This window comes from Panthera tigris, chromosome E1 (assembly GCF_018350195.1).
Source record: "Panthera tigris isolate Pti1 chromosome E1, P.tigris_Pti1_mat1.1, whole genome shotgun sequence".
NCBI lineage: Eukaryota > Metazoa > Chordata > Mammalia > Carnivora > Felidae > Panthera > Panthera tigris.
The window spans coordinates 1,417,866-1,433,267 of NC_056673.1; the positions used below are offsets into that span (position 1 = coordinate 1,417,866).

The window sequence follows — 15,402 nt, forward strand, 5'->3', positions numbered from 1 at the left end:
TCGCGCAGCGGGCCGTGCGGTTTCTAGGCAGGGGCCACACCGCCCGAGAGACGCTTCAGCGGCTGTGGTGAGTCTGCTCTGGGCCCAGGGGCCCCTCTCCCAGACCGTCCTGCTGGCGCTCTCCGGCCTCACCCGTCCGTCCTTCCGTCCATCTGTCCGTGTGCCCGTCCGGCCCGGCTTCCGGCACCGGCCGAGCCCGAGCGCCCGCGTGTTGGGTCAGCGTGAGGGCCGTCGGGCACCTGGACGGACTTCCGTTAGAAATAGCGACGTGCGGGCCAGATAGGGTCCCACAGGTCCGAGATGCCCCATTTTACTGAATTCTTAGACTTCCAGTCGGCCTTCCTCTGACCGCCTTGTTCTTTACGGTTACTGACTTTCTGACGAGTTTTTCAGAAAAAGTTTTAACTGTATTTTTCTCACTTCTTAATAGAGGCCTGGGATGTTCAGCCTGACTTGGTAAAAGAAAAAAATTGTATTTTTAATAAAACATGAATCATGTTGGTAAAAAAAAAAATTGGGAGTGGGTGATTATGTTCCTCAGAATTTGTTCGGCGAATTCGGTCTAGAGTGTTCTCTGGGGCAAGGGAAGCTTAACCTGCAATAATTTAGTCCCGGTGTAAGTACCAGAACACTTCCCAGAAATGTGGATTGTGCTCTGGGCAGGAGTCAGGGGTCAGTAGCTTCCAAAAAGCTTTCATGTTTCCCTACAGAAATACCTTTATCACCGGAGCGTTCTGGTAGAGTTTTAATACTGTAGTTTTTTTTTATCGGGGTTTTAAAACAGTTAATTTTTAATCCTGCTGCTCGGGGATTGAATCAGATTGGAGAACCGACTCTGACCACGTGTTACTACAAAGAAATACACGGCCGTTTACAGGGGACCCAGTGCTTTCTTCAGAAAGTGACATGTCTCACAACGACGTCGCAGAAACAGTCGTGAGCTCCCGTTCGCTTGGTGGAACCTCTGAGGGGAGACCCCTCCTCTCCACGCCGTGAGATCTCTGTCTGGACGGGTCGCCAGCTCCCAGAGCAGCTGCACGTAAACGCACGTCCGCCTCCCGGGGTCTCGGGGGAGCAGCGGGCAGGGCGGCCCGGAGTCCCGCCGGGAGGAGCCGCGGACCCGCGGTCCCGGATGACAGCCTGACTGTGCGCGGCCTCTCTGCCGCCTGTGCAGAGTGCCTGCCCTGGGGGGACGCCGGTGACGTGCCGGGACGCCCCGATCCGCTCACTCCCGCCGTCCGGAACCACGTGCGTGCGTGCGAGGTGGGGTCCCTTCCGCGAGCGAGGGGACGCCACACCCGTGGGCAAGCAAGGGTTTGGTTAGGGTTTGATTCGAATGTTCCAACTTGCGGGAAAAAACCCAGCTTTGTTCAGGTTTCTGTTGGATTTTCAAGCTTGTTCTCAACGCGACAGAAACCGCTCGTGTGTGTGATGCTCCCGTTTGCAGGTGCCGAGGACTCTCGTACGTGCTGCGCTGTGTGCGGCTGGTTCTTGGGTCTGCTCTCCCTGCTGCTCAGAATATATGTTATATATTATATACATATATATATATATGTATAGTCTCAGGGCGCCCGGGTGGCTCAGTCGGTTGAGCGTCCGACTTCGGCTCAGGTCACGATCTCACGGCTTGCGAGTTCGAGCCCCGCGTCGGGCTCTGGGCTGACGGCTCGGAGCCTGGAGCCTGCTTCGGATTCTGCGTCTCCCTCTCCCTCTGCCCCTCCCCTGCTTGTGTCCTCTCTCTCTGTCTCTCTCTCCCTCAGAAATAAATAAACATTAAAAAGAGTTCGGGTGGGGAAAGGGATGCCGTCTGAACACAGGTGGAGATTTATTAGCACGGTGCACTTGAAGGCGGCTAACGCATTAAATGTCCACCCCCAGGGTAAATCTTAGTATTCAGGTGAGGGAGGCGTGAGGGAGGGAGTCCGCGAGAGGGCAGAGCTGGGTCCTCGTCGGCACAGACTGCTTTGGTGAGGTCCTCAAGTCGGCATCCTCCCTCCACCTTCCGGCAACATGTGCTACAGGCATAAAGTCTTAGCCCTTTCCCCCCTCCTCGGGGTCGGGGTTCGGGGGACCCGAGTCCAGATCCTGCTCCGTCTAACACGAGTCACAGGCAGAGACTATACGCCAGGAGCGGTGGTCACACGGGAAACTTGATCTGGGCAACTCAGAGACGGAGGGGAAGAAACTCCAAGGCCGGGACTCCCCGCGCAGAGATGGATGAGCGGGTTCTTTTCATTTGGGGTCCAGCGAGGGGAGCCTTGTCACTGCAGGTAGAGGGAGGCATGAGGTTGTGCGGGCATCGGGCATAAGCTTGAAAAGCCCGAGCTCCCAGCCGGACACTTTAACATTATAATGAAGGAGAGGACACTTGTGTGTGGGGGGGCGGTGGTTGGGCACACCCCCAGAGCCGGGATCTTGGGCTCCTCTCCAGTGAGGATGCGGGGCCTTGCTTCCTTTTGAAACAGCAGTGGGGTTTACCACGCACTTATCTCTGAGAAGTGACAACTATGCTACAGGCTAGTGAGTTTCTGCCTTCTCTTTATTACCTTGAAATCCTCATCCGCTGAGGTTTTTGCATTTCTTTGCGATTCTGACGCCACCTAGGAAGTTCTGCTAGAAGCGGCTTGGACAAGTAGGGCTCCGATCACTGAGCCTGGCTGGGCCCCTGAAGTGACCTCTCGGGTCCTGAGAGCTCTCTTTTTCGGGGACCCTCGCCCCCACTCCCAGCTTCCTGGCTCCAGAACAGTGCCAGGCGGGCCATCAGAACCGGGGGCACGCCCGGTGGGGGTATATGCCGGCGGGGAGTGGTGCACACCCAAGGTAGAGCGCGTGTGGGAGGTGCACGCGGGGGAAGAGGATATGCGTGCCAGAGGAGGGGGCTGCACACAAGGGTGCATGCTGGGGAAGGGGGATGCAGGCTGGGGGGAAACACGCCGACGGGGTGGTACACGCTGAGGAAGGGGGGAGATACAGTGGGGTGCATGCGAGGGAGATGCACTCCGAGAGGGGGTGCACTCGGAGGAGGAGGAGGGAGGTGCGGCTCGGGAGGTGTGCGTTGCGGGAGAGGGGTGCACAAGAGGAGGTGCATGCCGGGGAAGGGGGTGCACGCGGGGTGGTATACGCTGGGGAGAGGGGTGCACGGGGCGGGAACGCACGCGAGGGGAGTGCACGCGGGGAGGTGCACGCCGGGGTTGAGGGTGTGCATGCCGGGGGAGGGGAGTGCACGCTGAAGGGGGGGTGTCGTAGCAATTCAGAGGGCCCGCCCTGGAGCTAAGCGGCCCGCGGGGCGGAGCGGCGGGGCGGGCGGGAAGATCAGGTCCGGGCAGCCGCGCTGACCTCGGGGACCCAGGCCCGCGGGTCGCACCGCAGGCCGCCAGCAGAGGGCGCCGCGCAGCCCGGCGCCTCGGGCCCTCACTGCGCCGGGGCGGAAGCGCTCCCGGCGGGGGCGGGACTTCCGGCGGCGCGCGGGCGGGGATCTCGGCCGGGGTCGCCCTTCGCACCCGCACGTGTCCGCCGCCGCCGCCGCGATGCTCCCTCTGCTGCGCCGCGTGCCCCGCGCGCTGGGCTCCGCCGTCGCCGGGCTCCGCGCCGCGCCCGTCCCGCCAACCCGGCCGCTGCTGCAGCCCGCGCCCCGGCCGTGCGTGCGGCCTTTCGGGCTGTTCCGAGTGCGCGCCGGCCTCCTGCTCCCCCGCGGGCCCTGCGGCTGCGGCTGCGGCGCGCTGCACACCCAGGGTGAGGCTCGGGGTCGGGGGTCAGGGCTGGGGCGAGGGGGGCGTGGGGTCGGGGGTCAGGCGGCGAGAAGTTGGAGGTAAGGGCTGGGGGGGGGTCGCGAGGGGTCGGGGGTCAGGGCTAGGGGGTTAGGGGACGAGGGGGTCGGGGGGTGGAGGCTGGGGGACCAGTGGCAAGGGGGTGGGGTGAGGGCCAGGGGGTCAAGGGTCGGGGGTCCCAGGGCCATGGCTCGCGGGGGTCAAAGGTTGAGTACCGAGGGGTCAGGCCGGGGCTGGGCGGTCGGGGCTGGGCGGTCAGGGCTGGGGGTCGAGGGGCTGGGGTCAGGGCCGGTGACCCACGGGGCGGGGGGCGGGGGATGTTCTCCTCTGCTGTGGGTCCTGGGCACCCAGTCTGGCGCATTCCCCCACTGGTGGGTGACCAGCGGGTTGAACCCGTGTTCCTCCCCCCACGGGTGGGGATAGATGTGATTAAACCCTGCGGGCGGCTTTGTCTGAGCCTCCGAGATGGACCGTTGGGGAGCCCGGGGGTCAGGGGTTCCAGGTGTGGTCAAGCCTGGCAAAATCGTTTTCCTAGAGTCTAGGTCAGCTTCCTGGTGAAGTGTTTCCAGCATTTTTACAGATGGGGAAACTGAGGCGTCACGGGTGGGAATTGGACCCTGTTTGTAGAGCCCGGTTGGCAGCAGCACAAGGATCAGAAACGATCCCAGGTCTAGGTTTCCGGCTGCAGTAACCCCAGGTCTCGGGTTTTAGACGGACTGGTTCTTTTTCTGTGTCTTACGGACTCTTAACCGTAGGAGACAAAGCTTTCGTCGAGTTCCTGAACGACGAGATTAAGGAGGAGAAGAAGATCCAGAAGCACGGGTCCCTCCCCAAGATGTCTGGGGGCTGGGAGCTGGAAGTGAACGGGACAGAAGCCACGTTAGTGCGGAAAGTGGCTGGAGAAAAGTAAGTGCGGGGGCCTGGGGTCCGGGGAAGCGCCCCCCGAGTGGGCCTGCCCGGTGCTGCGTTCATCGGGACCGTGAGGGAGCCGCACAGCAGTTGGCAGCCGGAGGCCCGCGAGCCTGGGGGGCCGGCTATCCTTCCTGCTGGGGCTGGGCGCGCAGACCCCGACTGTCCAGGGCGCTGGCCGCCGCCTCCGCGGGCTCTGGCTGAGGATCGGGGTCCCTGCGCCCTGAACGCAAACCTTGTGCCTCGCCTGTAGGACAGGATACGGTGCAGTGAGTGTGGCCACCAGGAAGGTGGGGGGCTCTCCGCCCAGTTCAGATGTGTGACCCCCCCCGCCCTGTTCTGAGTCCATTTTCGTACGTGTTGTAAAGGAGGGTTCTGATTCTTGGGTTTTTCTGCCTAGAGTGGGTCCTGTCCCCTAGGGTCAGCGGTGTGCTCTGTGACGTCACCAAAACCGTTTTCCTGGGGCGAATGGAGTCGCAGCCGGTTTGGGGTCTTTCTACATAAGGTTCTCGTGAATAGAAGCATTTCTGTGCCCAGGGGCTCACCTGGGTCAGCGCTCGGGCGGGTCAGACAGGTCTTGTGGCTGAACGTCCAGCCGGCCCTCCTGCAGGAGGGGGCTTCTGCAGCTCCAGGGGGTGGCGGGTGAGCCATACAGCTTCTGCGGTCCCCTCGCTGAGGTTTCCACTTGAGGCTCGGGGCCTGATTTGTCAGGTGAGGAGGATCCTTGCGCCTTAAAGTTGTCAGGAACTGGGTGTTTCTGGCCTGGTGTGTGAGTGAAACTTGCACTGCTGGGTTTTTTTTTATTTTTTTTTAAGTTTGTTTATCTTGAGAGAGAGAACTGAGCAGCTGAGCAGGGGAGGGGCAGAGAGAGAGGGAGACCAGAATCTGAAGCAGGCTCCAGGCTCTGAGCCCTACGTACCTGGGGCTCAAATTCATGAACTGGACCTTGAGATCATGACCAGAGCAGAAATTGAGTCAGACTATTAACTGACTGAGCCCCCCAGGCTTCTCTTGGTCCTTAGCCTCAGGCCGCTCTGCTCTGTCCCCCAGCCCCCCAGCTCCTTGGGGGTAGCTTTCCCCAGAGGCTTCTCTGCCATCCCAGCTCTTTCTCAGTCAGTGCCACCGGAGGGCGCCCGGGGCAAGAGCAGGGTGGGCGGAGGCCCTGGGGAGATAACCGGTGGGTGTGGCCCTGGGGCGCCACCGGCCGAAGGGGCCCACACAGGACTGGATCTGGTGGAGATAAAGGGGGGCCAGTCTGGGCCCATTAGTTTGACTTCCAGCAGCTGACGCTTAGGGGGCACAGTCACGGCTGCTAAGTCCATCTTGGGGCCGGAGCCACCCGGCTGTTCAGGAAACTGTACAGTCAAGTCCGTAGTATCAGAGACATTGTTTCCATCGGCATTTTTAAGTGTATCACAGCTCGGCACTTTACTCAGTTAAATACCGAGTGAAAACAGCCCTTCCTGAGGTTTGTCTCGCCTCTGTAGGATCACGGTGACGTTCAACATTAACAACAGCATCCCGCCGACATTTGCTGGGGAGGAGGAGCCCTCCCAGGGGCAGAAGGCGGAAGAACAGGAGGTGAGCAGGGGATCTGAGTGCTGACAGGTCATTCCAGGGCCTCGGGGAAGGAACGTGTTGTGTTCTGATTCCTCCGCTGTGGGAAGGGAGGTGCGGGGAGGCAGGGGGCCTCTGTCCTCGGGGCTCTCCTCCCGGAGCAGCGCTCTCCGGCTGTAGCACCAGCACCGGGAGGCCCCCTTTCCTTCCCAGAACTCAGGAAGCTGCCCCCCTTCCCCCCCGCCCCCCCCCATAGGCTTACAGTGTGGCCTGTGTGCTCTTAATGGGAAGAAACGAGCCTCTTTTAAGCCTTCTCGCAATCGGGAGATGTTTGCAGTGTTTCCGAGCAAGGAATGTTCTGACGTTTCACAGGCTGGTGGTAAACACCAGCCACTGATCCAGGGTAGCAAAGCTGGGGTGTCAGAGATTGGGACACCTGACACTTTGGCACACGACCCCTCTTGGCCGGACCCGGATGTGCCCGGTCCTCAAACATCTTAAGAGGCCGTGTGCCTGGCTAGGAGCCGGCTAGTGTGAGGGTCACAGGGTCCCCGGACTTCCTGACTAAGCAGGTGTTGGACTCGTCTCATGACCAAGCACCGATTACGCCCCGCCCCCCCGTGTGCTTCTGTCTCAGCCACCCCGACTGCGGTCCCCCGGTATCGGACGGCTCCCCGTCCAGTACAGAGGAAGACCTCGAAATGTCAGCGGGAAGGAGAGAGGTCGCGGGGGTCTGGGCCAGCTTTGCAGCCTGAGGATGGAAAACCGGGCCCCGGGGGAGGAGGTGAATTAACTTAGCTGGGGCCGTAATTCAGATTTAACTCTAAGCGTGGCAAGTTCTGTGAACAAGTAAGACGCTGACAGGTGCGAAGCCGCGCCAGCTGTGTGACCCCCTGCCCTCGAAGACCTCGTTTAGAAGTCCAGAAAGGACCGACTCAGGGACAGGGTAGCCCGGTCTCCCCAACGAGCTGGCGCGTGGCCTCAATGCCGTTAGCATTCCAGGCTGTTCACTTACGGGCACTAGCGCGTATCGTCTGAACGCGCCGACTGCCACCCCAGCCGTGGGCATCAGGGCCCCGCAGGGTGAGCTCTCCGGTCCGGGCAGCCGCCCCCCTGCCGGCACGGCACGCGCTGACTTGTTCTCGCTTCCCCAGCCCGAACTGACGTCCACTCCCAATTTCGTGGTGGAGGTTATAAAGAACGGCGGCAAGAAGGCCCTGGTTCTGGACTGTCACTATCCAGAAGATGAGGTGTGTAGGGTGGCGTGCCCGCCCCCCCTGGGGACGGGGAGGGCCTCCAGGGACCTTCCTGGGCCCGTTCAGGGGCCAGCAGAGCAGGGGAGGACGTGGGGGGTGAGGGCGGGTTAAAATCTGGCGACTCTCAAGCTGTTAATGGTCTGGTTTGTCCCAGAAGCCGCTTCACTTTCCCCAAATCCCGTGTCCTTTCAGGTGGGGCAGGAAGAGGAGGACGAGAGTGACATTTTCGCCATCAGAGAAGTGAGCTTTCAGTCGGTTGGCGAGTCTGAGTGGAAGGACACGAACTACACGCTCAACACGGACTCCCTGGACTGGGTGAGCCCCCGGGAAAGGTGGGCGCGCCCTGGGCCCCGCGGGGCGAGCGTCCCGGTCCGGGGAGGGACACGCGGCATCTTGGTAGCGAGTGGCGTTTCCGTCTCCAGGCCTTATACGACCACCTGATGGACTTCCTGGCCGACCGGGGGGTGGACAACACTTTCGCCGATGAGCTGGTGGAGCTCAGCACGGCCCTGGAGCACCGGGAGTACATCACTTTTCTCGAAGACCTGAAGGGGTTCGTCAAGAGCCAGTAGGCCGGACCGGAGCAGACGTGGCACACCTTGCGTTTACGGCAGGCTTGGGCCAGGGGACAAGGCCACTCTGGAGCTAGACACGCGTGCTTGGAGACGGTTTTCGTGCTAATATCATGGAAAATAATTCAGATTTAAATTATTTCTGTTGCCCTCTTATTTACTGTTCGTTGACTCCTCCTCTAGGCTCTGTCGCTCCTGGAATTTTGTATAACAGAATGACGGACAATAAAATTGGTTTCGCTCCCCCGAGGTGTCCCGTCTTCTCTATTCCTTCCCTCAGCCTGAGTCACAGAACACCCGACAGCAGAGACGTTTGAAAATTTTAATACAAAATAAGTTATAAATTAAACGTTTCTATTTACAAGGCCCTTTGTCCGATGGAGCGAGTGGGGAGGTGTCCGGGCCGGTTCTAGAGGATCGCGGTCCAAGTGTCACAAGCCTGGAATGTGGACAGAACTCAGGGTGTGGTTCGGGTCTAATCAGCAGTGACATCTGTGCTGCAGGCCGTCAAGTCACCGGCTGGTTTGGGCGGTGTGGCGCCGGCATGGAGAGCCTGGCTCTGGGGCTGTGCTGGGGACCGCCCTCCCGCAGCCCCAGGACGACTGCCTTGGCCTTGGCTGCCAGCAGCAGCACGGCCGCCTCCAGCTGAGATCAGATCCCAGAGACACTCAAACGCCCTCCCCCTTGGGACGGGGAAGCCAGAGGCCAGATTCAAGCCTCTGACAGCTGGTAGCTTTTGCGGCCACGCGGGGAGGTGAGGCTCCTCCCACTGAGCCTGGGCCTCAAACAGGCATGTGCCGCAGGGGGGTACAGACCACGCGTGCCCCCCGCGGGCAGAGCCCCAACTTGAGGCCCGGTAAGCATCGGAGTGAAAACGGGCTCCTGACTCCCTGACCGCTCGCCCGGCCACCATGCCACGGAGTCCCCAACCGCTTCCACAGGGGATACGCGTGACTTTCTGGGGTCTAGCGCCCTCCAGCCTGTGACCAGCCCGGACCGCTCGCACATCTCCTGCCTCCCGTGTCCTCGTGGCCACGCGTGACCTTTCGCAGCCCACAACCTGCGGCTTGGCCTCACGCCCCACATCCAGGCCGAACCCCTCAGCCTGACCCCTCGGTCCTGGACTCCCCCTCACGTGAAGCCAGAGGCCTGGCGACCCGAGTTCCAGCGCTCCGGGCGCATGAACTCAACCCTGCTTCTGGCACCCTCCGGCCCCACGGCGGTCTCTCCCCACGGGAGGGCCGCGCTGGCAAGCTGTGCCCAGGAGGGCTGGCCTCGCCTCCGCCCGCCTTCCCTCTGCTCGGAGCTTCGGGGCCCTGACCCCACGGACCGGGGCCCGCGACGGCCACGCGCTGGGGTGCCGCGGGGTGCTCCCAGCCACTCCCTCCAGCCCACGGCTGGGGCTCACGTTCCCGCGCCACACGCCTCAGGTGGCTGGCTCGCCCACGTCCGCAAGGAGGCGGGGGCCGAAGCCACTTGACCTGCGCCCCCACCCCGACCTCAACCCGTTGCTGCAGACGCATCAGGCACCCGCCTACGTGCTGGGGCTGGGAGGACAGTGAAGGTGTGGGGTCGCCCTCAAGGACGAAGGCACGAGTGGCGTGGCGGAGACGCGGCATCAGGCACAGCGGGAGCCCAAGGACAGCAGGACTCGGGCTGCCACGGTGCACGCGGCAGTGCTCAGTCACGGGTGCAAACCAGCCTCGAGCGTCGGACGCAGAGCGGGAGCCCCCGGAGGCGCCTGGTCCGTGAGGGGCTGGAGCAGCCGGGGCGGCCGCCGGCCACTTAAACCTCACCCAGGGTCCTGCCCACCCCGCCTGCGGGAAAGCCGGTCCCCACCGGCCCGAGCCCCGAGCAGGGAACAGCGGAGGCCCTGGAACCAGAGACCCGGACTCCAGGGCCGGCTCGGTCTCCCTGGAGGACGAGCCTGACGCGAGCCCGCTTCCCACCCCCAGCAGTGGGGACACGTCCCCTCGTCACAGACGGAGCCCGCGGCCCAGCTGCCTCCCTCCCCACCGTCCAGCCCCCTCACAGGGGCACTTGTCTCCCCAGTGACCCGACACCCTCCTGCTTCCTCCTGCACAACGGACCCGGGCCGGCCTGTCTGGGTCTCGTGAGTGTGACAATGTCCGCTGACTCTGAGCCAGGCTCCCCGCTCCTGGGTGGCCTCTGTCCCCTCCCTTCCGGTAGCTTCAGCGGCTTCATCTTCCTGGGCAAGTAAACCCCTCAGAGAACAAACTGCACTTTTAAACCCCTACCCGGTTCAAAAGAACACAGTTTAAAAGGAGATAAGAAGATAAACGTCTCCCTGTTTCTGAGCTGGGATTTCTCCCGGTGCGGGAAGAGAACCTACGACTGGCCCGCTCTCGCCACGGGGTCCCCGGCAGGCTTACCAGGCAGCTCATGAGAAGAGTGGGCCTTTCTCCCGTCGCCTGTGTGACCGAAAATTCAGGCGTGTGGGCACAGTGTGCGCTGTGCGCGTTCACGCTGTCCTCTATGCAGGCGCGAAGCCTTTGCTCCGTCAACTCCGGAAACTAGGAAATAAAAAAGTTAAGCTACAACCCAATCCAGCTACCCCAGAGTCAACAGCTTGAAAATCAGTCCCCGTCAGGTAAGAGGTCACGGGAGCTAGGAAGACAAGCACACTCCCGGAAAGATCTGGAGCGCCGGGGCCCTTGTGTTTAGCAAATGGCTGCGGGGGATGGGGGGAGGGTGCAGAGCCGGCCACGCTCCAGCCTCCCAGCCGGGCCTGTGTGAGTAGGACGTGGGGCCGGGAGGGAGCCCCGGAGGCTCCCCGAGAAAGCGGGTCCGCGCGGAAAGAGGACACAGCCACCCGCGTGTGGAACTTACGTGATTGGAGAGGTACAGGCCACACGGACACGTGACCACGCCGCTGGCTACCCTCAGGTTGGACCTGGAAGCAGAGTCGGGGTCACAGACGACGGCGGCCAGCAGACCTCTCCAGACAAGCGGTGTCTGGCGGTGGGGCGGGGAGGTGCGCCACTCACCTGGGGGCGGGGGCGGGGGCGGGGGGGCCGATAACGCCGGAAACGTTTCGAAGACTTACTTTGTGCACACAGGACAGATGAGGGGGTTTGCTTCCCATTCAGCCAGTATGATGCTGAGACACCGCTCGTCGAACTGCAAGCTCTTCTCATACTCGCCGATGATGCTCCGCTCTGCAAGGCAAGGGGCAGCTGGCTGTGCGGGCCGGCCCCGCCCCCTCCCCGGCCGGCCCGCCTCCCCTGCCGCGGGCCACGCCCCGCCTCCCCCCAACCCCGGCCGGCCCCACCCCCACCCCACCTGCTCCCCCACCCCGCGCCGGCCGGCCGGCCTCCTTCGCCAGACCCCGACCCCGCCTCCACGCCAGGGGCCACTCCGAAGGCTTCATCCCAGGACAGGATAATTTCAGGCCAAATCATGCTACCAATCATAAGCCATTTACTGCTCTGTCAGGCTCCAACCTGTTGCCCCTCCCCTCCCGTCTGCCTGTCCTCCGTGAGCACCGGCGGGAAAGTGGTGAGGACAAGGGACAGGGACACAACGTTCACACACCGCTCCAGAGGCTGCGGGAGCAGAGCGTGGTGGGTCAGGGCCCTGGGGGCAGCTGGAGAGAGGGGACACTTACAGGGCACTTCCTGCCGTCGCCCAGCCCACCCTGCTGAGTGTGAAGTGCCCTGTTCTCCAGCGTCCGTATGCTCGGTCTGTGTCCTGCACAATCTGTGTTCTTTCATGCGGCAAGCGGGCCACGATGCCCAGGACGTAGGTGGTAGGAAAGAGGGACAGAGGTGAAAGACGCCGGTCCCTGCTCTCGATGAGCTCACGGTCTAGGCTGCAGCGCAGGGGGTCAGCAAACCACAGCCCACGTCCGACTTTTCAAATAAAGTTACGTTGGGACGGAGCTGGGCTCGGTGTACTATTCCTCTGTAAACAGAAAGGAACCGCCACACAGAATAAACACGGGACCGCGTTCCACGGAACGGATGCTGCTTCCCGGCCGCACCCCGAGCTGCGCCACCCGGGCGCGACACCACTGCCTTCTGTCTCAGGGTACCTTGTCCGCTAGCCACCAGGAGAAAACAACACCACGGAACGCAGAGTCTGAGCACAAGGCCCAGCGCCCAAAAGACTTATTCTCGGGCAGACAGCCGAGACTTGAAAGTCAAAACAGGGCCTTCTGACACCCGCCTGAAGCGAACGTGGAGGCAGAATTAATCCTCTCTGAAAAGTGGGCAGCGGGGCGCCTGGGTGGCTCAGTCGGTTAAGCATCCGACTTGGCCTCAGATCACGATCTCACGGTTGGTGAGTTCGAGCCCCACATCAGGCTCTCAGCTGTCAGCTCAGAGCCTGCTTCAGATCCTCTGTCCCCCTCTCTCTGCCCCTCCTCTTTCTCTCTCCAAAATAAACAAACGTCGCGTCGCGTTAGCATAGGGACGAGCAGGCGGAAGGATGACCCCAGGGCACACCTTGGTCGGCCAGCTCCTGCTGGATCTCCTCGAGCACAGCCAGGTCCACGGGCTCCTCCAACTGCAAGAGAAAGTGGGCTCGCGAGGCTTCAAGTCCTAATCAGCCAGCAGGCCCCAGCCCCACTCCTACGTGGAGGCTGGCTTGAAGTCAGCTGTCACTGAGGAAACCGGCCCAGTCCTTCTGCAGGATTTAGCGATGATGTGGTAACACGGTCACGCCAAGAAGCCATCAACGAGCCACTGAACCCCCAGTGACAAAATAACGGTCCCAAATCTGGGGGGAGACAGCCTAGGGCAGCAGCTAAGTATTTGTTCTGCCAGAGCCAAGTAAGTGCCGGAAAGTTCTGAACCTCCGTAAACCTCACCTCGGGCCTCTGTGAAGCGGGAATAAACCTACTTGAAAGCTCCTGTGAGGCCGACGGTTACTCAGACACGGGGCGAGCGCTGGCGCACGTGGAAATCACCCAACAGTGCGTCATCGCTACAGACAGCCCCGATGTTTCCCAGGCAGCGTACTGGCATTTTCTCACGTTGCTTGGCCAGCGCTACCTTCTTCGTGGCACGAAGGTGAAGCGAAGCTCAGGGCACAGGAGAGGCGAGAGCGCAGAGCAAAACCAGGGCCGGGATTCCAGAACCACGGACCTCCAAGCCAGCGATCTTCCTGGTACGCGGTAACCGGTTTCCTGTCTGCACCCAGCCCCCCCACTCTGGCTGAGATTGGGATCAGAAAGCTCCGGGACCCTCTACAGGACAGAGCCTCCTGGCCCTTGCCTGCCGAATCCAAATCTCCAGGGGAGGGGAGCCGAGCAGTGCAATTTCTTTCTTTTTAGTTTCATGAGATGCAGTGACACAGCACACTGACAGCCTGGGGCTCGTGAACCAGGAATCCAGAAGAGTCTAACGTTCAAGGTGGAGGAGCCTGGGTTAAGGGTAGTTCGAAAGCTGAGCGGGGGCTGGCGGACGGCGGGGTTAGGGGACTCGGGGAAACGGAGAGAGGACACCCGGCGGTCCTGGGCTGTAGCCCCTCCCCGAAAACACACCCCCCAGCCTGACCTGAGCCGAGGCCTCTGGACGGCCCTCCACCGACCGCAACGCACTCCACGCCTCTTCCATCACTTCGTGCACCAGGAGGGTGCTCTGAGCGCTCCCCGGCACACCGCCTCCTGCCTGGCGGTATCTGTTCAGGAGCCTGTCCCGGCTGTTTCTCATTCTCTCCAGGCATCCCTTGGAAGGAAAAAGACGGGGAGCAGTTCCGTTAAAAAAAAACAATTCCTGGGGCGCCTGGGTGGCTCAGTCGGTTAGGCGTCCGGCTTCAGCTCGGGTCACGGTCTCGCGGTCCGTGGGTTCGAGCCCCGCGTCCGGCTCCGCGCTGACAGCTCGGAGCCTGGAGCCTGCTTCCGATTCTGTGTCTCCCTCTCTTTCTGGCCCTCCCCCTCTGACACTCTGTCTCTCAAAAACGAAATAAACATTAAAAAAAAATTCTTAAGACTAGGTGTTGAGACATTAAAGGCAATTTACAGACAGGAAACGTTCGGCTGTAACCTTAATTATTATTTCTGCGTATTCCTCTCCAGCCCTTATCCACACACAGACAGATGGAATCACAATGCTTTGTTTACGGAGCCCAGATCGGCATATTTCACAGCCTGTCTTCAATGCCGGCGTCCTGACTCCCACATCCCTGCCGCTCTAGCTACGGCGATGATAGCCGCCTTCCCGGACACGTTTCTCAACGCGGGACGATTTTTAGCCCCCAGGGCACATTTGGCAATGCCTGAAGACATTTTTTGTTGTTGTCACTTGAATTGTGGGGCTACCGCGTCTAGCGGGTGGAGGCCAGGGACGCTGCGAAACATTCCACACTGCGGGGAACAGCGCCCCCAGCAACGCAGACCTGCCTTCCTCAAAACGTCCACAGCCCAGGTTGACAAGCCTCTGCTATTAGCGTCATTTCTAGCATCCCAGTATTTTCCTAGAATACAGGATTTCTACTCCTTTCTGGAAAGGTGGACCACATGACGGGAAGCATGCTGATGTCAGAACAGGTCACAAGTGAGGCAGGCGCACGTCCCTGCTGAGGCACAGTTACGGAGACGCAGAAACCAAGTCTGGAGCAGAAACAGGCATCTTTTCCAAGTACTTGACTCCCCTCTGGCGAGGAACGGAGGGAAGCCGAGCGCCTCCCCGGCGCCCACCCACCGCCCCCAGCAGGTGGTGCTGGGACGAGGCCGGCTCGCCAAGACCCCGCACGCAGGGTCCAGAAACCCCGAGAGCGCCCGGCTCGGTCCAGTCCCGCTCAGGTCCAGCTCCAGGTCCAGGTCCCCCGCCACCGCCCGGCGCTCGGGCACCTGACTTGCCCGGCACGCGGGAGGGCGGCTCCCCGGACGGAGTAGGGGTAACGGCGGCGCGGACGAGGCTTCCCAAGCCCCACGCCCACCTGCCGAAAAGCCTCTTTCCAGGACGGCGAACCCGTCGCCTTGTATAGCGAGCGGCGCCCCGAGCCCGGCGCCTCGGCCATCTCCTCTCCGCGCGAGTCGCCGCCAGGAAGTCCCGCCCCTGGGGGCGCGCAGAGCCCTGGGAATTGTAGTTTCCGGGCGCTCGGAGCTCTCGCTCTCGGGGAGTTCCGGGAAGGGCAGTCTCCTCGGCCTACCCCTCCCGGAGACACAGTTGAGGGCGACCCCGAGTAGTGGCATTTGTGAGGTCAGCCCAACCCGGGCTGAGGGAGGTAGATCCTGAGGGATGGCTAGGCTCAGCCAGGCGGAGGTGTCCAGCCAGCAATAAGAGACAGTCTCCGGCCGCGGCCCGGGGACTGGCCTTCCCGCAGCTGCGGAGCCGTCTCTGCGGCCCCGACTACACGCCCGCCGGGCGCGCAGCC

The 15,402-nt window shown here is 61.9% G+C and overlaps 2 protein-coding genes across 5 annotated transcripts; one reads left to right on the forward strand and one right to left on the reverse strand.

The window, feature by feature from the left end:
• Positions 1-3,479: 3,479 nt before the first annotated feature.
• Positions 3,480-8,307, forward strand: LOC102950708 (complement C1q binding protein). The gene is made up of 6 exons (XM_042966007.1): positions 3,480-3,732; positions 4,523-4,673; positions 6,164-6,257; positions 7,388-7,483; positions 7,682-7,804; positions 7,912-8,307. The coding sequence occupies exons 1-6, from the start codon at positions 3,528-3,530 to the stop codon at positions 8,059-8,061; spliced, it is 819 nt and encodes a 272-aa protein (XP_042821941.1). The 5' UTR covers positions 3,480-3,527; the 3' UTR covers positions 8,062-8,307.
• Positions 8,308-8,369: 62 nt separating this feature from the next.
• On the reverse strand, positions 8,370-15,370 carry RPAIN (RPA interacting protein). Of its 4 annotated transcripts, none has more exons than XM_042966008.1 (7): positions 14,965-15,346; positions 13,581-13,751; positions 12,528-12,588; positions 11,129-11,240; positions 10,912-10,975; positions 10,455-10,595; positions 8,370-8,500 (listed from the first exon to the last, which is right to left on the reverse strand). In XM_042966008.1, the coding sequence occupies exons 1-7, from the start codon at positions 15,043-15,045 to the stop codon at positions 8,471-8,473; spliced, it is 660 nt and encodes a 219-aa protein (XP_042821942.1). In that variant the 5' UTR covers positions 15,046-15,346; the 3' UTR covers positions 8,370-8,470. The 4 variants fall into 4 exon arrangements, 3 of the variants coding, with proteins under 3 accessions (XP_042821942.1, XP_042821943.1, XP_042821944.1); XM_042966009.1 differs by lacking the exon at positions 14,965-15,346 and adding an exon at positions 14,070-14,719; XM_042966010.1 differs by lacking the exons at positions 8,370-8,500; positions 10,912-10,975 and having other exon boundaries at positions 10,498-10,595; positions 14,965-15,365.
• Positions 15,371-15,402: the final 32 nt, after the last annotated feature.